Source organism: Triturus cristatus, chromosome 2_1, assembly GCF_964204655.1.
Source record: "Triturus cristatus chromosome 2_1, aTriCri1.1, whole genome shotgun sequence".
NCBI lineage: Eukaryota > Metazoa > Chordata > Amphibia > Caudata > Salamandridae > Triturus > Triturus cristatus.
In genome coordinates this window covers 358,073,222-358,093,919 of record NC_140581.1, presented here as the reverse complement: position 1 = coordinate 358,093,919, position 20,698 = coordinate 358,073,222, and the positions used below count along the sequence as shown (strand labels likewise).

The window sequence follows — 20,698 nt, the reverse complement described above, 5'->3', positions numbered from 1 at the left end:
TAGTATTGCTCACCTAATGTCATGAGTGCAAAGGCTTTTCTTTATCTCCATTAAGGCTTTAGGCACTTCATGTACCATCCCCTTGAAAGCTGAGAAAAAGAAGAGGATGGAGCCTTGGTTTTTGACGTTCCCCTTACTCCAGCAAGGCGTAATATAATGCCAGTGTCCTAGTAATTCAGGAAGTGCACTAATATAGGTTTTAAGGTGGGAGGTGGTCTAGACATCAGTGATCGGTGGCCACATTCTATGAAGGAAGTCACAGACGTGCTCCTTATCAAAGAGGTCTGCTAGCAGGTTCTCCGTGGATTGCTCAGGCTTTCACATATCAATACATTTGTTTTTTCGATATAGGGGATTGAGATCCTGATATTGTTCCTTTTGGACTGGAACTAGAGATCCTCATACTCTGTTTTAATTTCCACAAGCAACAATATGTCTGATTTTGTTGTGTTATCCTCTACCTCTGAGATTGGGCGATCACTCTGATCTAGCCAGGTGTTAGCAATTCCAGCTTCTCTTACACTTTGTATAAGTGAGAGAATCTATATTGGAGTCTATCGCTTTCAGTCTGCCTCATTTCCAGCAGGTTCGATCTTCTGCCTCCTTTAGACCAATTAGGTGCTACTGCCTGCGAGTAAGCTTCAAATCTGGAAGTGTCAAATCGGTATGTTGTGCCAGGAAGTTCAGTAATTCCCATATGAACGCACACTTTCAATTAGAGTGACAGACGGGCTGATTGAGTTCCAGCTCAGTGAAACCAGGCAGCCATTGAATGCCAGGTTTTGTTGTGTCACATCAGCAAGTCTCAAGGTTTCTGTGCATGTACTCTGTGGCCAACTGATACTTATCTGGGCTTATTGGTCTAATCCGGATTTGGTTCTTCATTCAGCTGTTAGTATTCATTTAAAACAGGGCTAAGTGTGCATTACATATTTGACAATTACCTGCATGTCTTTGGGCAATTCCTCCCAAACCCACACCACATCTCCCACCATTTCCACCCCAAAACCATCAGGGCTTGAAATAATGACCCCTCTAGCTTTCACAGCAATTTCACATGATGCCCCATTTGGCCTTTGAAGGCAAGCCGTTGTTTGTCTATTAGGACCTCTGGTCAATTGCACGGCAATTTCTTACAATCATGGTTTTCCCCATTTTCATGTTTTATTTGCTATGGTTGCTCACACTGCCCTTAATTCATGTCCTGATGACGACGCCATTAAACTGCTCCTTTTTGGTTGCAATATTAACATATTGACCAATAGTAACACATTTTATGCATCCTTGTCAGTTTCCCCTCCAAACAGTTCCATGAATGTCTGCTCCTACTCCCCATGCAGAAAAAAACAAGCAGAAGGATGAAAGATTTTCTTAGGAAATCCAGTTATCTTTTTGTTATTTCTTTTGCCATATTTGCTGGTGGTGATGGGTGGTTGTTTTCAAAGGCTGGCTTTTGTCTTCTGGCACAGAGGATGCAGCAGACCGAGTCAATGGAATAAAGTGGGAGGACAGCGCTGGATTACATGGGTTTATGAAATCCTTTGACCTCCTGTCATGGACTGATTATGGCACCCAGTAGAGCAGATCTCCACCCAGTCCAGAAAAGAAAACTAAGCTGAAGAGTTACTCCCTTGGAAATGTGAAGATGCAGGTGATTATAGGCAGGGCCTTCCATTTTGTCTGTCCCTGATTTCTGCATCAGAAAGATAATGTCCACCAGGTGCAAATAACTCACACTTCATTTTTCCTATGTTGTGGATACTCCAGTTGGAGACACCCCCATTGCTACCTACTATGAAAACCACAGTTTTGAACAAACACTGTGTCTGACGAGGAGTCTGAAAATGACATCTGAGAGAGAACCATCCCAGTACAGTTTTAAAATGTTTAGCAGTGGATCCATTTCCCCTGTATGAAAAATACATTTCAAAGTGGGCTATAAACCACCATCCCTTGTTCCAGTCCCACGTTCTTCATGCCCGAGAAAATGAGTGCTTTGCAGAGTACTTGGTGACCATGCCTGATGCCTGCTAGACACTATCTGACAACCAGCCTCACAGAAGTGAGGGAAAATCACTGATGTCAGCAAATTTTGCTGGAGGAGCTGAGGGTCTGCTTTGCACTGATAGGACTGCCTGCCTGTTGAGAGATGGATGGAGAGTGCCTGGCCCTGCAGCAGAAGAGACTGCTCAGGAGAAGCCCAGGCTGTTCCCGGCATGAGGAACATCCAGAAAAAGGAGTGCATGCTCGAATAAAGCCAAGAGATTTATCGTTTCTGTATGAGGTTCCTGTTGTGAACTGCACTTGGACTTTAAAAGCATCAATATCATTATGTTCTTTGGTTACTGCTGTTCGACGGTGAGCTGGTACTTTTTTTCTGCTAAAGAAGAGAAGCCTCATTACCCTTGAAGTGGGGCTGACTGGCTTGAGAGACTGCAGCTGCTGAAGCCACACCACTGCTGACGAATGAGCCTTAATATCCATCTGCACTCAGCCAGCTGGGCTGCAACTACTGAAGATGTTGTGCCTTACGCAAGACCTGCTGTCCTGATCTCGCCCATCGATTCCTGTTTTGAAATGAAGCCACCACAATGTTTTCACAGCAATTTCTGTAAAGGGTGGGGGCCTGGACGGCAAAAGCAGCATCAAACAATCTGCAACACCAGCGAGCAGGTAAAAGCAGGACTAAATGAAACAAGGGACAATATGCATGCAATGATTTGAGATTTATTTCCAGAATTAATGCCAGGGCTGAGAATTATTGAACCGATTGATGCATAGTACCAGGGGAGGGGAAGCGGGGGTAAAAAGTGAAGTTATCTGCACATGCGCCTTATTCATGCCACTAAACTTCATATACCTGGACTATAACAATTAGAATGGCCAGAGCAAGGATAGAGTATTGAAAAGGATGTTTAATGCTAACAGTAATTTGAAACAAGATTGTAACCCTGTGCTAGCAAGCCCAATTGAACTTTGTAGTATTTAGTTCTGCTGTGTGATTAAAGTACTTTCTTTTGACATATAAGATAAGCACTGGGATGGACCTTATGTTATTGTGTCTGTTGGCTGACTGTTGAGTCCTAGGTACTTGTCCCCCATAATACTTCCCTGAAGAAGCCTGTAACTCCAACACTGAGAGTTGTGTGTGGAAAGGATTATATGCGGCCCAGTTTGCTGAGACACAGCAGGATGTATCCTAGGACTCCAGGAGCTAATATCCTCAGCCACCCAGGTTTGGGTCTCGTAGCCCCGAACTGCCTTGTGGCCCAACAAACAGGATTCTTCTTCTGGTCTGAGAATGTGGCTGAATTCAGTGTGTTCAATTACTCCAAGAATTTTTAATATGGGTGCTGGAGAGTGAGGATGTCATGGTTTGGGGCCACCAGGCCGTGGGCTTCATGTGGGTCACTATCTGGTGCTGGATTTAAATGCTGTCTGTAGAGCTTCAGCAGGTTAGGCCAAAGCACTCCAGGAAATATGGCAGTGATTTGGGTATATATTGAAAAGAACTGGAGCAATTAGGAAGCCTTGTGATAAGCCACATTTGATTGATCAAGGATACATGCTTATAGATGTCAACATAATCTGTAGAGGCAGGAGGATATTCAGTCTATTGCTTTGTCTTGTCTTCCAATGTCATTGAGATGTTCAAGCACAGTGGAGCAATGAACCATGTCAGAGTCTCAGAAGTACGATGGCGAGAGAGTAATAGTTGTCGACATAGTACTTAAGGTAATCACATGTTGCTGTGAAGGAGTATTCCATCACACAACATGAGTGGATCTCTTTCTGGACATTGTTAAGAAGTTCACAGCTCTAAATATAGTTGTTGCGTTGGGTGAATACAGCTCTTTTGATCAATTTGCACAGAAATGGGCAATTGTCTAGCTTGGTTGAATTAAGTGAGGGTTTCTTCAAGAGTGGCTTTATAGAGAAGATCTTCAAATCATCCGAGTTTAATCCCTTAAGTAGGAAATTGTTAGACTGGTTTACACTGTGAAGAGACCATGGGAGATGAGTCTCATTGAGATGGTTGTTTTGTATGCGCTGGTAATCTTGATTGGTTGGTGAAGGCATCTAGGTCCTATAAGTAGATAACTTGGAAAAGGAAATCAATATATAGGCTCAGGGGCATGGCTGGAATGAAAGGTGCAAGGGCTGAACTGGGAGATGTCCAAGCTTACTAGTGTTTCAACAAGTTGAGATTTAAGTTCTTGGCGACACAGTGGTCAGCTTACTAATTGCAGAATTATTGTGAAGGGAACAATTCAGTTGTGCAATCCTTCAGGTTGTGGAATTCAGGCAGGATTCTGAACCTTCCATGGTGGGGCAGTTGGAGTCTAAGAGTCATGTGGAGTAATGCATTTTTTGTTTCATTCTTGATAGGCTCTACATAGCCTTTGGGGAGTGCTGTTCTTTTATCTACATTCTGGTATGTAATTATTAAATTTGAGAGCACATTTTGTTAACCATTTGACCCTTGGTGGTTGAGGCAGCTGTCCTTTGGTTTGAGTGGGATCAAGGAGAAAAGTACATCTATGATCCGGTGTTTGACAAGTGGTAGTATGGGAAGGCCTGCCAAGGTCATCCTTGTGTCTCTTTAAACTTCTCCAACAAGTGGCTTGTGAGCTACTGGTAGCTCTCCAGTCACCTGAAAGTAGCTTTCCTGCATGCATCCCAACCTACTTTATTGGAACCTTTTGCTTGGTTGAATTAATATATATATGCCAACATTGTCTATTCAAGAAAAGAAGTGTGTATTTTCAGAATTCATCAGTTGATAATTGGTGAAAAAAGGTTACATTTTCAAAATATGTTTAAACCTGATTTTTGAGTGATACATCACGCGGGGAGACTTATTACTAATATTAATATTTTTGTGCCCAGTGCACTGTGCTATGGTTGGCATGTATTACCTGCGTAGAAGCATTCCAAACAGATGAAGGCTTTTTTTACATTTGTCTTGGCAACGCCGTCTGATGCATTGAGGTGACCACTGCTGGTACTCTTGAATATGATGACCACTAATGTAATCTTGTCTGATGTGGTCATTATTACAACACTAATAATAATAGCAGCTCCAGATGATTTTAATAGAACATAAGTTGCTCTTTTTGCACAAAAGATTGGAGACTGCTGGTGTAGATACAAGGGAACAGATTATACAGCTAAAGAACCATTTGGGCCACATATGGTTTTGTTAAATGATCACGTCAGTAAAACCTCCATCTATAAAATTATAATCACGTTCACATTTAATCTTCACATTTAATAATGTATTTGACTCTTAACTACCTGCAGTCAAAGATTTCGCTAGAAGGAGCTTGGGAATCATTTCAAGGACTATAAATTATTGAATGATTTTCTTTTAACTAAGAAAGGTATAATCACTAATGGTTACATTAACATTAATTACATACCTGTGAAAAAAAACCAAAGTGTAGAAAATTGATGCTCTAAGTTTATTGTGCTAGGCCATGCCAGAGTTCATACAACAGCTGTGTGTTTTTCTTGCCTGCACAAGAATTAGCAAGGCCTTTGCTAATAATATATTGAAACTCCTGCCTTTGTCTGGATTCCCAACAGGCACCTTACCAAAGCAACCTCCAGATTTTCCAGGCTTTGTTCTCAAAAGCTTAATCAGGCTTTAAATGTTGAGTTAAATAACTTGGAAATTGTTAAAACTGTCCATAAAAAAAAGATCACAAACATTTAAGAAATCCAAGATTCTAGCTGCACTTTTGGTAGGTCTACCTTTTGAGCCCCATAGAAAACAATAGTCGTTTAAATGATACCTTGAAAAGGGTCCCCTTTGAAAGGGACAATTCATGTTAAAATGTAGTCTCATATTTCTAAGCACAGGGGTCATTCAAGCTGCTAGAGTGTTACTCTCTTGTTGATTCCAGGTTGAGGTGCTTATTCTTTTAGCTATTGTCGGTACTCAGAAATCTACTTCTCCATTTGTTTCATCCTCTGCTCTGGGTACATTTCTGCCTTTTTGGGATCTCACAGAAATACCAAGTAGTGTTCATGAATATCTAAGCAAGTGGTAGCTATTTCTGAGCTCTCCTGCTAACCACAAATACTATTATACATGTTATGCCGTTACAGTATAGCTGGATTCTTAATTAGAATATCAAACATGTTTTGTCTTCTATGGGGGGTAGGCCAGAGGAATCCCTCTAAAAACGTGCCAACCTAATCCTGCCATTTGTACGGTTAAGTGCACAAGTTGTTTGTCGAAACCATTACGAATGTCTGTGAGAGCTCCCGAATGTACAGCTTTGTAGGTGTTCTTCACTTTCCTAGTGCTCCACCTCTCACCTCTGCCCCTTTCCAATGAAACACCAATATTTCGACTCTTAACCCTTCACCAACTATAATGAGAAATCCTACAATTGTTTTGTCTTTCGAAAGTGTGATTTAAGATCAGGAAAATACCTCAATCCTAACTTTGTGAAATTGGGTTTGGGATTTGCGACCCCAACTACAGACCCTTAGAAACTCTTGTGAGTGAGGCCCTAAATATTTACCTGTATGTTTTATTTTAGATCATTTAGTCGTCCTTTACTTTCCTTCTTTGTTTTGTTTTCTTTGACAGGTTGAAAAGGAATTTATTTTTTACGTGCACGATGGCACGGAAACATTGTGGGACAACTTTACTGTTGTGGCAAATAACACTGACCGGGGGAAACAGAGTTCACCGGAAGCGCTGTATGTGACAGTCACACCAGTAAATGATGAATCACCAGTGATAATTCTGAACTCTGTTTTTAGGGTAAGTTCTGTGTAACTGCATAGACTGCTGAATAATGGACATTTTTGTGAGTACATTGCAAGCTTTTCTTTGCACTGGGAATTCCCTGGTTATGTTTAGGATGAGTTTATTTCGAGAGTGACCCACACCATTGTGTAAAAATGATAATCAAAATGAATACTGCCACAGCTTAGCTTGAGTTGTAGCATATCTTTTTTTATTGAGGGACATGAAAATGCACCACAGTGCAAAGCATATGATGTACAGTTAGCAATGCAATGCACCACTTTTTCATGTGAGGCAATACAATAGAGCCAAACGCCGTTATGTACCCCATGTCCACAGCAGCAAGACTGTAAGCAAAAGCTGCAGTCAACTGTTAGTATGGCAACTGCAGAAGAGAACCCCCCCTCTCCACAACTCCCACCACCCCCAATGGGTATCAATGCATATGGCAAAGAAATCTATAGTACATGAGAAACTTGAACGCCACGAACATTGCATGGGTTGGAGTACTCTGCCAACCGAATACGGAAGTTAACATATATACTTTTCCACATCTATATACAATGTGGACTGAAGCTTAACACTGTGATTTTAAAAAATACGTTTCTCATGGACTATAGATTTCAGACAGATTTTGTAAGGATAGTGACATTTTAAGCCCTGATGAAGTCTTGTTATACAAAACGGACGAAACACGTGTTGGCATGAAGCTGTAGCATGAAGCTGTTATGTTTGAGAATGAATTATGTACAGAGGAACTGACGTATTGAATATGAAGTGTAATGTCTGAGTTCGAGGCATGTGGGCTGCTGAATTCATATCTGTGCATAGATCGCCGCCTAGTGTTGGGTCCGGATGTTTGCACGTTGTTGTCCTGGAAGAGTCTTCGAAGTATCCTGAGATAGGTGACTCTTCCCCTGGACCACAGTGCGCATGGGCATCCTCTCCATCCTCAGATTGTTTTTTTCCGCCATTGGGTTCGGATGTGCTTATCTTGACTCAAGTTAGGAAAATTTAGTTTTCAGGCCAAAAGGCCTTTAGTTTCGTCGGTACTGTTCCCGATAGGTATCGACAGTTTACTTGCTAGTTTAGCAACCTCAACAACTTTTTCGGATCCATTATATCCGACCATCGACCCTACATCGACGATGGAATCGAGGACCCCATTCAAGCGGTGTCCTGTTTACCACGCGAAATATCCACATATCGACGTCCACCCGGTGTGCAACAAATGCCTCTCACCGGATCACGACGAATCGAAATGTATGGCCTGTGCCCGATTCAGATCCAAAAAGACTCTCCGGAATCGACGAGCCGCGAGACTTGATGCGCAGCAAGCGGCACCGGCCCCGACCAACATCTTCAGTACCGAGGACGAAGATGTTGAAAGCGTGGAAAACATACCCTCCAGCCCCGCTTTCGAACACGGTTCCAGATCGGAAGACGTAGATGAAGAGCTTTTTCACAGGGAAGAAGCCGACGATGAGGTAGGAGACTACGATGAGGCCTTAGGGGCCGAAGAAGGTAGCTCTGGTGACGAGCAGGGCCTACCCGTCCAAACGGAGGATATCACATTGCGTCAGTCTACGGCTCCGGTCGAGGGATCGCCTTCGGGCCTTACCCAAGATCAATCCCGCAGTTCTTCGGCCCCACCCTCTGGCCCGGCCTCGGACATCCAGCGAGAGCCATTATTACCCAAAAAGACTGGTTTCCCTTCCACGAAACCGAAACCAATAGTCGCACCGGTTCAACAGAAACCGAAAGTGAAACTAACACTGGTCGGCTCGAGGACCACCACACCTTCGACGCCAGCCAAAACCGTCGGCTCCGACCGCACCAAAAGGGACTTCGGTGCCGTACTCGCTGCAGCCGATGTCGGCGCCGACCCAAAAAAAAAGGCCATCGGTACCACCAAAGCGCCTCGGCCCCCGGCACCGAAACAATCTGCACCGACCACCAAAATTAAAATGGCCGCTGCATCGCAATCCACCTCGAAAGCAGCGACTACGGTCCAATCATCGACGCCGTCGACAGCTACTACCTCTCCTCGACTCGATGACCCTGTGGCTCCAAAGAAGTCCACTCCTACCTCTACAGAACCACTCGGCGCCAAACAACCGTCGGAGTTCTCGGTGCGCCAAGTTGCAGCGTCCTTGCAACGTATCAGAGAAAAGGCAGCCCTCCAGCCCACGTCGGGCTCCGAGCCAAAAAAAGGCTCAAAAGGCACCTTCAGCACCAACCAACATCACCTTTGGTTTGCCGCCATCCACGGCGCCAAAACTATTTGAGATCAGAACTCGTGTCACCCAGACAAGGTCCCCATCTACTGCACACTCTCCTACTGGGACATCACCGTCCCACTTCATCGACGCCGACACCGGCAGGCTCATGCTCCGAAAGCGGAAGATCACTTCCGAGCAGGCTTTGGACTCCTACAGGATCCCGCTAAAGCAAAAACTGCCGGCGGAATCGGAACCAGTTCTTTATGAACGCCTCCACACCTCTTACCCAGATCCACAGTCCTTCTCTCCGACGCACTCCGACACGGACGCAATAGAGGACTACATGGGTGACGACACCACCTACCCCACGGATATGGACCCTGAAGGCCAGCAGGACCCTGATCAAGCTTGGGATGACCCTGTAGACCCAGGTGCCACTATGGATACACAGGACACGCAGCTATATGGCGCAAAAACGTCTCCCACAGAGGACACTGCTGCATTTAACGCCCTCATTGAACGTGCCGCAGCCAATCATGGAGTGCAACTCCACTCAGACACAATCGAGGACGATTTCTTGGTGGACACTTTCGCATCCTCAGAGAGGACCGTAAAGACTCTGCCCATGTTGAAAGGTGTCCTCAAGCCAGCAAAGGACATTTTCAAAGAAACCACCAGGGCACGGGTAATAAACCCCAGGATCGAGAAAAAATACAAGCCAGCACCTGGGGACCCTACGTACATTAGAGGCCAGTTACCTCTGGACTCCATCGTAGTGGCTAATGCTCGCAAACGGGCACACTCGCAGACAACTGGTGATGCTCCTCCCCCGGACAAAGAGTCCAAGGTGCTAGAGACCTCCGGCAAAAGGATTGCAGCCCAGGCGGCAAACATATGGCGCATTGCCAATACACAGGCGCTCCTAGCTCGCTACGATCGCTCACACTATGACACGTTAGAGACCCTACTCCAACATCTACCAGACGAGTACAAAGAGGCAGCGGAGCTCCTCATCAGGGAGGGACAACTTCTCACAAACGCATCCATTAAGTGTGCACTGGATGCCGTCGACACAGCTGCAAGAGCAATAAACACCAGCGTCATGCTACGACGACACGCCTGGTTACGAATCTCCGGATTCAAACCTGAGGTTCAAAATAACATCCTCAATCAGCCGGTCAACCCCGACTACTTATTCAGACCAGAGGTTGACACCACCCTAGAAAAGATAAAAAAAGACACAGACACTGCAAAGTCAATGGGGGCTCTGCAAACGCAGACATTTCGTAGTGGCTCCTTTCGTCGCCCCGGAAATAGAGGAGCGGGTAGAGGACAGGGGTCACAGCAAACCTACAATAAAGGGGGCACACAAAGTACCTACGATAAAAACACCCGAGGTGGATATCGTGGCTCCAGCACTAAGGGCAGAGGACGTGGTTACGGCAATACCAGGTCCTCCCCCAAAAACAAACAGTGACGCCCTCTCCCTTCCCCCCGACCACATAACACCTGTCGGGGGAAGACTCCAGCGGTTCCTGTCCACGTGGAATACCATCACCACGGACAGGTGGGTCAAAGATGTTATTCAACACGGTTACTGCCTCGAATTAACCTCCACTCCACCCACAATACCGCCAAAGCACCGTCCTATGTCCTCAGAGCACTTAGCATTATTACAGCAGGAAGTGCTAAGTATGCTGCAAAAAGGCGCAATAGAGGTCGTGCCCGTTCACCAGCAGGGGACAGGGGTGTACTCTCTGTACTTCTTAATACCAAAAAAGGATGGGTCACTCAGACCTATACTAGACCTGAGACCCCTCAACCACTACATTCTCTCAGAGCATTTCCACATGCTCACCCTACAGCAGGTTCTCCCGCTGCTCAGACAGGGAGACTTCCTAGCCACGCTAGACCTCAAAGATGCGTATTTCCACATACCCATACACCCGTCACACAGAAAATATCTCAGGTTCACTATTCAGGGGCAGCACTACCAATTCAAAGTCCTTCCCTTCGGCGTGACAACAGCACCCAGAGTTTTCACAAAGTGCCTAGCTACTGTGGCTGCACATCTACGGAGGCAACACATTCACGTCTACCCTTACCTGGACGACTGGCTTGTTCAGGCAAAGTCAGCCCAGCAATGTGCCAGCCACATGTCCCGCACCATTCACCTTCTTCACAGTCTGGGATTCTCACTAAATTACCCAAAATCACATCTCCAACCCGCACACGTACAACAGTACCTAGGTGCGACCATAGACACTCTGGCAGCCACAGCTCAGCCAAATTTAGTGAGGATCAACGGCATGCAAATGCTGATCTCAAAGTTCAAACCCCAACACTTCCTTCCTGCGCGAGTGTTAATGCAGTTGATAGGCATGATGGCCTCCTGCATTTTCATAGTCCCGCACGCGAGACTATATATGCGCCCGCTTCAGGAGTACTTGGCACGTCAATGGAATCAGGCTCACGGGCAACTAAAAGACCTAGTGTCGGTGAGCGGTCGGGCATACAACTCTCTGCATTGGTGGAATCCACAAAACCTTTACAAGGGCCGACCGTTCCAAGAGCCTGTTCCACAAATCATACTAACAGCGGACGCGTCTCTCCAGGGATGGGGAGCTCATGTACTCCATTACACAGTGCAGGGACTATGGACAATACAACAAAAGAAGATGCACATCAACCTTCTAGAACTGATGGCAATCTTCCTGGCAATGAAAGCCTTCAAGGTACACTTGTGCAACAAAGTCGTGTTGATCCGGACGGACAACATGACTGCCATGTACTACATACAGAAGCAGGGAGGAACGCACTTTCCACAGTTGTCTCATCTGGCTCAGAGCATGTGGAAGTGGGCCATTCAGAGGAACATATTCCTCATGGCAGAACACCTCCCCGGCAAGGACAACCAGATGGCGGATCTGCTCAGCAGACACAGCCACCAGATGCACGAGTGGGAGCTACACCCGTCAGTACTCCAACCGTACTTCCAACAGTGGGGTCATCCAGAGATAGACCTATTCGCCACAAGCGAAAACGCAAAATGCCAAAGCTTTGCCGCCAGGTTCCCACATCCACAGTCGCAGGGCAATGCGATATGGATGAACTGGTCCGGCAGATTTGCGTACGCTTTTCCCCCAGCGCCGTTGATGCCGCTGGTGGCACGCAAACTGTGACAACACTCACTAACACTCATCCTAGTTGCTCCAACATGGGCACGCCAGCCATGGTACACCACCTTTCTGAAACTTTCCGTGGTGCCGCATCAAAGGCTGCGCATCAAACCCGCGCATTTGACGCAGAACCATGGAGAAATTCAGCACCCAGATCCGCAACAGCTGAACCTGGCGATCTGGCTCCTGAAGTCCTAGAGTTTGGCTACCTAAACCTGCCACCTGACTGTATGGAGATCATTAAGGAAGCTAGGAGACCCACTACCAGAGCTTGCTATGCAGCCAAATGGAAGAGGTTTGTCATTTATTGCAATAACAATGACATTAACCCGCTAGACGCATCCATTCAAAACATAATCTGTTACCTCTTACACCTATACCGATGCAATCTGGCATACACCTCAATACGTATCCATTTAACCGCAATAGCAGCCTATCTCCAAAACAGGCAGCACCTCTCTTTATTCAGAGTGCCTGCCATCAAAGCCTTCTTGGAGGGACTCAAACGAGTAATTCCCCCAAGACACCCACCAGCACCAGTGTGGAACCTCAACTTGGTCCTCACCCGACTGATGGGTCCACCCTTCGAACCTCTCCACTCATGTGAGATTCAATTCCTCACCTGGAAAGTAGCTTTCCTAGTGGCAATCACTTCGTTGAGAAGAGTTAGTGAACTCCAGGCACTAACCATTCAAGATCCATTCATACAGGTTCACGCAAACAGGGTCGTACTACGTACCAACCCCAAATTCATGCCTAAAGTAATATCGCAGTTCCACATGAATCAAACGATTGAACTGCCTGTTTTCTTTCAGAATCCACAAAATGTCGCTGAAAGAATGCTCCATACACTAGACGTCAAAAGAGCCCTCATGTACTATATAGACAGAACTAAAAGCTTTAGGAAGACAAAACAACTTTTCGTTGCCTTTTCCCCACAACACAAAGGCAACGCCATCTCCAAAGCAGGTATAGCCAGATGGATCGTTAAATGTATTCAAATTTGCTATCAAAAGGCTAAACGCACATTAACGATTCCCCCACGAGCCCACTCAACACGTAAGTTAGGGGCCTCCATGGCTTTCCTGGGAAACATTCCTTTACATGATATATGTAGAGCAACCACATGGTCCACTATACATACATTTACCAAACACTATTGTGTAGATGTACACTCAAAACAGCAGGCAGCTGTAGGACAGGCTGTTCTCAAAACTCTTTTTCAGACCGCTGCAGCTGGCACTGGTAGCCGCCGCTAATGGGAGGTACTGCTATGTATTCTATGCACAGATATGAATTCAGCAGCCCACATGCCTCGAACTGAATATGCTACTTACCACTATGCATCTGTTCTTGGCATGTAGGGCTGCTGACATTCATATCGCCCACCCTCCTCCCCGGCGCCTGTAGCAGCTGCAGCTCTCAGAATTACTGTATAGCATGGTCATCACTTTCTGTATCTACTCCATCACTGCCACAATGGCGAAAAACAATCTGAGGATGGAGAGGATGCCCATGCGCACTGTGGTCCAGGGGAGGAGTCACCTATCTCAGGATACTTCGAAGACTCTTCCAGGACAACAACGTGCAAACATCCGGACCCAACACTAGGCGGCGATCTATGCACAGATATGAATGTCAGCAGCCCTACATGCCAAGAACAGATGCATACTGGTAAGTAGCATATTCAATAAAAGACACTGGAAATCTACGCATAATGCGAACTTGGACTTAATTTTGGAGTGCTTAGAGCCTAATTTGAATTTCAAGGAAAAGACTGCTGTCTATTTTCCCATTGAGGAAGATTTGGTGGCTCTACATCCTCCTTAAGCACCATTTGTAATATTTGTATTTCTATTTGGATAACTTGAGACCAGACTGGAGTGTGCGCCATTTCCCCAAGCCACCAAGTATATTACAATAGCCACTACATGATCATGGGTAATGTGGTGCAACACTAACCACCATATTGACGCACATTACATTGATTCGCCGTTTTGACGCCACAGAACTGTCAACCATACTCCCTGTCCCCATCAAGCAGTGCAGGGGACAGGCTGCTCAAATTACTGTATTCAATGTAATTAAATTAAATGCGATTCCCAGCTTATCCTGATCGTTTAATCATTGCCAGAGACCTCTAGTTAATGGTAAATAACTGTCATGCTTCAGAATATGAGCAGGGCGAGGTTGGTATATCCTTTTACTAAGCGAATAAGGAGCAGACTAAATGTGTACAGGGGTATGACCGGAGTTGCTTTTTTAAAGTAAGCAACAGTCATGAATGCATGCCAGTAGACCCTTCCTGATGTTTGCCATAGTCTGGAAGGGGGGGACAGTGTATGCAAAAAATATGTAGCTCTGCCAGCTAGGCCCCATGCCACTTCTAAGGCAAGGGTTCGATGCAGCATGTGCACGAGACCCGCCCCTAAAATATACATCTGTGTAATGAATGCAACTCATCAGTTAATGCTGATTGTGGAGATTAGGTAATAGGCCCACAGTAAGCGATTCGTTATTCCGCTACCATGTACTTGCTTCCATTGTGCATCTATGTACCATCCTTGTACTTGGATGTGTGTGTTTGTTACTTTTCTCCTGAAAAAGCATATCCAATGCACAACCCTATTTCTCATCCTGTACCTCTATCAATATCTTTAATTACATATACTTACCTCCTTTATGCATCTATATACTTTCAATGTACTTATGGATCTATATATATATATCACTTTCTTCTAATTTAGCATTTCCAATGCACTACCCTATTTCTTAACCTTTACTTCTCTCAATATATCTTCTGGCCATATTTCTGACTCATCTCAAACTTCTTTCTACTACTCTTTCCAACGCACTACCCTATTTCTCACACTATACATCTATCAATATATCAGCTACATCCACTCTCTCATTTATCCCAAACCCCATACCACTACTATGATCCCTAAAATTACACTTTCTAGACTGTCCCTTACTCTAACCCTCCTTGCATCATCTAACACCTTTTTACTAAACTGATCCCCTAAAACAAACCGTTCTAAACTCTTTCCTCTGATTCTTCCCCTCCAAAACCCCTTTATACTCATCCAAAAGCCTTCTCCTACTGCTATGACCTCCAAAACAAAAAATAACTATCCAAATCCTTTATTCTTCTATCACTCCACTATGCTTTTCAAACAAAATAACAGACTAACATGTTCACTTCTCAAATTCCATATTCCACTATACTAATCCACCACTAATTCTTTATGGGTTCCAGAGTAGCGTGCTACTCACCAATAAAGCATTTCAACACCCCATCAGGGTTACAAGCGCTATATAAATGCAAACCCTTTTCCCTTTTCTACCCCTCCTCGACTCTTCTCTATCCAAATAACTGAATAACATACTCACCACTCAAATTACTTAATATTTCACTATACTAATTTTCAACACTAATCCTTTATGGGTTCCGTAGTAGCGTGCTACTCGCCAGAAAAGCGCTTCAACACCTATTGGGAGTAACGTGTGCTATTTGAATGCAAACCTTTCTTCCCCTTCTATCCCTCTGTTATCCTTCTCACTCCAAATAACTAATATCCACCTCTCAAATTACTTTCATATTTCACCATACTAATTCACCACTAATCCTTTATGGGTTTTTGGAGTAGCATGCTACTCGCCAAAAAAAAGCGGTTAACAAGCGCTATATAAATACAAACTTTTTTTCCTCTTCTATCCTTCTGCTATCCTTCCGAATCCAAATAACTGACTAACCTATCCACCACTTAAAATGACTTTCATATTTCACTATACTAATTCAATACTAATCTTCTATGGGTCCCGGAGTAGGGTACTACTCGCCAAAAAAGCGCTTCGACGCCTCGTTGGGTAGTAAGCGCTATATAAATGCAAATACAATATAATACAATAGTGGGCAAGACCACCAAATATGGATGAAATCTCCAGTCGCCGATTGACGATGCCAGTAGCGGGGGAGGAAGTAGGGAACATTCTCTGTAGATGTGACAGGGTATGTTACCATCTAGCCATTAGCCTAGGAATGATTCGCCAAAGCTGTTCCCAATGTTCTGGGGTGATTTCTTCTGCAGAGTCTGTATGCCATTGTGTTTGATAATTATGTGGGTGAATAGGGGCAAGTGTTGTAGCACCTGGTATGTGCGGGAGATCAGACCCAGTGTGCCATGAAATGATCGCATCAACGTCTTCGAAAGGTGTGAGTAGCCGTGTCGTTTCTTGCACGTTAGGTGGTTGAAGCAGCCAATGTCTCCGTTGGTAGTACTGCAAACGGGATGGGTCTGGGAGGTGGAAGTCCCATTTGCATTGGTCAAAGGTTTTTAACGTGTCTTCCTCGAAGAGGTTTTGGATCGTAGTGAACTCTCCCTCCAAGTGGGGAACTATTGCAATTGTAGGGCGGGGGAAATTCGGGTTGCGGGCCAAAGGAGTGTTAGTAGAAGGGAAGGTGGTGAGGCCCTGCAAGGTCGCTATCCTGTCCCAAATATCGAGGACCGTCTTTGTGGGGGTGGCAATATAAGCACTACGGGGTCTAAGGTGCTTCAGGAGCCAAGCCAGATCCCAAAGGGGGCGAAAGGTCACCGCACGGGCCATGTGGAACCAGTGTTGGTTGCTTTAGTGGCCAACGAACTCGGAAATATAACGGAGATGCGACACCCAGTAGTACTCCAAAAGGTTGGGACATGCCAGGCCTCTCCGGTCTCTAGGCAACATGAGGATTTTATTAGAGAACCTCAGGTGTTTCCCACCCCAGATGAAGGTGTTAACATCACATTGGAGGCGGAGGATAGCATCCTGAGGGATAGGGGTAGGCAATGTCTGGTACAAATACAAGATTTTTGGCAGTATGAACAATTTTGACCGCGTTAAGCTGCCAAGCCAGGACATCGGAAGCGGTTTCCATGCCTGCAGGTCCTCTAAAACTGACCTTCTATATTCCAGCCAATTGGCCTGGGTCCATGTTGACAGGAACTGAGTTAAGTTCAAGCCCAGATAGTGTAGTGATAGCAGGCCCATTGAAAAGGGGCGAGTGACCGCAAGCCAGATATATCCTGCGGGGGAATCATTCGATTCAGTGCTTGGGACTTGGTCATATTGATTTTGAAACGCGAAAGCCCCTTGAAAAAAGAAGAGTGACTAGGGCGGGCAGAGAGGACTCCAGGCCGCCAAAAGGGATGCCTTTGAGATCTTCCACCTGGCATATAGTTATCGTCAATGGTTCAGCCACTAAGGCGAAAAGCAGGGATGAGAGCGGACAGCCCTTTCTAGTGCCACTTTTCACGCATATGGGTGGGTAGAGCAGGCCGTTGATCCGAATCTGTGCCATGGGAGAGGTATAGGGTGCCATAATTCGAGATGTCATGACCGGCCCCAAGCCAATTTCCTGCAGGACTGCGCGTAAGAAGGCCCAATTTATGCATTCGAAGGTTTTTTCGGCATCTAAAGAGAGAAGACAAGCAGGGATGTCTCAACGATTAACCTACTCGAACAAGTGAGATATTTGCCGGATATTGTCTGCTCCCTTGACAATAGTGAAGAAAACCAACCTGATCTGGGTGGGCCAGGCCGGGGAGGTATGGTTCCAGACGATTTGCCAAGATCTTGGTATAGATCTTGGTGTGCTTGTCTAGTAAGGCAATGGCGTGTTAAGTTGCCCACGAAGAGAGGTCTTTGCCCGATTTAGGAATGAGTACTGTTTGAGCTGCAGACATAGTAGGGATAAGGCCCGTAGTTTCAGAAAATGAGTTAAAAAGCCATAGCAGATGGTCCTGGAACTGGGGCAGGAACATGCGATGAAACGAGACTGGAAGGGCATCCGTTCCTGGGGTTTTTACCCACTGGAAGGTTGCAGAGAGTTCGCTGTAGTTCACCTACGGTGATCGGGGCCTCTAGGGGCTGCATGTGTTGAGTGGCAAGGGGTGTTCACGGGCAAGAATCTAGGAAGGAGCTAATATCATGTTGGGAGTGGCTCTCCTCCACGTAGAGAGCTGTATAAAAAGAATTAAACGCTTGCTGTTTATCTTGTTCAGAGATTGCCTACGTACCATCCACAAGTTTAATTTTGGATATGTGGGCCCACGCTGCCTGCCGGCGAAGCCGTCAAACAAGAACGGACCCCACCTTATACACCTATACACCTTATACTCTCTTCATAGTATCTCTGCTTTAAGGCAATCAAAGACCTCTCCACCTTGTTCTTTCAATGTGCCCTCAGCTGGCCCTGAGCAGAAACCCGCTTTGCACAAGATTGCAAACCCAGCAATTTTAGAGGGTGAGGATGCCCATTGTCGGGTCAGGTATTTTGGCTGAGACATTCGGTGTGTGTCGGACTGCAAAAGGTGGGTCTCCTGAAGGAAAATGACATTGGGGTCCTGTATAAGATCATAGCGCCAGATCTGGTTCCCTTGTTGGGAGCGTTGAGGCCCCGAACATTGAGAAAGAAATTTAATACAGGATGTGTCAACCATGGTCTGGGGCAAGGGAACCAGCTGGTGTAGGGAGGCAGGGGGGGAAGAGGCAGCCGCCCGGGCATTTAAAGGGCAAGCGCTGTGTCAAAGCCTAAAAAGGACAGCAACCATTCCACAGGGCAAGGTAGGTTCTGGAACGGTCCACTTGTCTGGAAACGGGCCATTCTGGAGAAGTCACTCTCCAGAGGAACGAATCAAGTAGGGGGGCGCGGAGGTAGCAAATAAGACATCCAGCCCCCAGCCTCTGCAGCCTGCAGTCGTCAGGGCGAGGGTCTGCCCCGCCAGGAAGCCAAAACGAATGATGGAGAGGGCCCGGAGGCCTCTCCGGAATGGGGTCCCAAGTATCGGGTTGTAAGAAGAGGAGAGTTCCCTCTGGGAACGGATCCCATCGGGATGTCTTTGCCACATGAGAGGAGTCCATGGGCCTGCCGCATCAGCATCCAGAGAATATTATCACCAGGTAGTCAAACCAAGGCATGGTCCAGGACAGAGCATCCCCAATCAGTTGGAAGCCGAGGTGGAGGCGGCTGGAGAGGTTGCACCTTCCATGGTGTGGAGGTGATGAACAATATTCTGTTTGGCTTTAAAGGAGGAGTGTTCCTTTTTATGCGCTCTGGGTTTGGTAGGGGGCACCGTAGCCTATTCCGGGTGTATGGCCTCTTGGGATGACGTGCAAGGAGGCAATTGACTAGCCTCATGGGTGTCCGTCAGAATCTGCACACGTTTTTAGGTCTCGCCTGAGCCAGCGCATGCGCTGCTCTGCGAGACATTTAGTTAGTGGATTTTTAAAGTGCTCCCAGAGGCTTTTCATGGCCTCAAGCTTGCGTTCACGAATTCGTGCACGCGCGCAGCCGCCATCTGTCTTTTCTCTGTCTGGCTGTCATGGCTCATAAAGCACAGCGCTCTCCCAAGCGCTTCTCTCTGCCCCTCCCCCACCACAGAGCGCGTCCCTGCGCTCACTTTTATTTATTTGCCTGGTCTGTTTCATTTTTATATGCTGCTATACATACACTCCAGGAACAAATGACGTTTGCAACCATGATTTACTTTTATAATTGTGTTATGCTGTAATAAAACCACTCAACTCCCCAGAGTAGTAACTTGTTCTGTAAAAACACATCCCGTTGTCATCAATCTCAATCTAGCTACTTTGAGACTTTTTGTGATGCAGTATTAACTTATCCCCAGGGAGCGTGGCAAGCGTGCATTTTCTTAAAACCTTGTTCCTGTGCTGTCTGGGAGCTGTCCCTTCGCTGGTCTCTGTCGTCACACATGTTCAATTCATCGCGCGCGCCAGCGCGAGGCATGTTAGTTCCGCTTTCTTTTGACATTTCCTCGCTTATGTGTTTGCACAGTTATTTGTTTGTTTAATTCACACCACGAGAGGACAATGCCAAAATAGAAACTCAAACCTGCTTCCACACCTGATTTACGAGCTCGGGCAACCTTGACAGATTGTCTTCTATTGCTGTAATCAGGCTCCTCTGCTTGCACTACCCCCTCCCTTCTCCCCCTCCCTCCTGGTCAGCTTCATTTGTGTCTTCTATTGCTGTAATCAGGCTCCTCTGCTTGCACTACCCTCTCCCTTCTCCCCCTCCCTTCTCGTCAGCTTCATTTTTTGTTTGTCTTACTCCTCTGCTCGCACTACCCCCTTCCTTCTCCCCCTCCATCTTCGTCAGATTCATTTGACTCTTGTATCCCTGTTATTATTAGTTTAAACATTTACTTAAGGGCCGAACACTTAGATTGTTTTTTGCTACAATTTATTTTTTTACATCGGATACATTTTATATCGGATAAACATCCAGCGGGAGGACAGAGAAAAAGGAAAACAAGCATTGGCATAGCCAATAGGTCTCGCTTTTGGGATATTTTAAGTTTTTAGCCATGCAACAGTTGATGTTGTTGCACCAAAAATATTGTGCTGCATAACTAAATACTTATAAGGTCCCAAAAGCGAGACCTATTGGCTATGCCAATGCTTGTTTAGCTTCTCGCAGCAAGAGAATTACCCGCCGTCTGCCCTTCCAGGTGTAGATCAGAGTGAAG

General features: G+C 45.9%; 1 protein-coding gene across 1 annotated transcript in view; it reads left to right on the top strand.

Annotated features, from left to right (window-relative positions):
- The window catches only part of LOC146864194 (chondroitin sulfate proteoglycan 4-like), a 432,950-nt gene that overhangs the window by 163,780 nt on the left and 248,472 nt on the right, over positions 1-20,698 (top strand). The window contains exon 5 of the mRNA XM_085631285.1: positions 6,605-6,781. Coding sequence (XP_085487411.1) covers positions 6,605-6,781 — 177 coding nt within the window. The remainder of the gene's footprint in view (positions 1-6,604; positions 6,782-20,698) is intronic.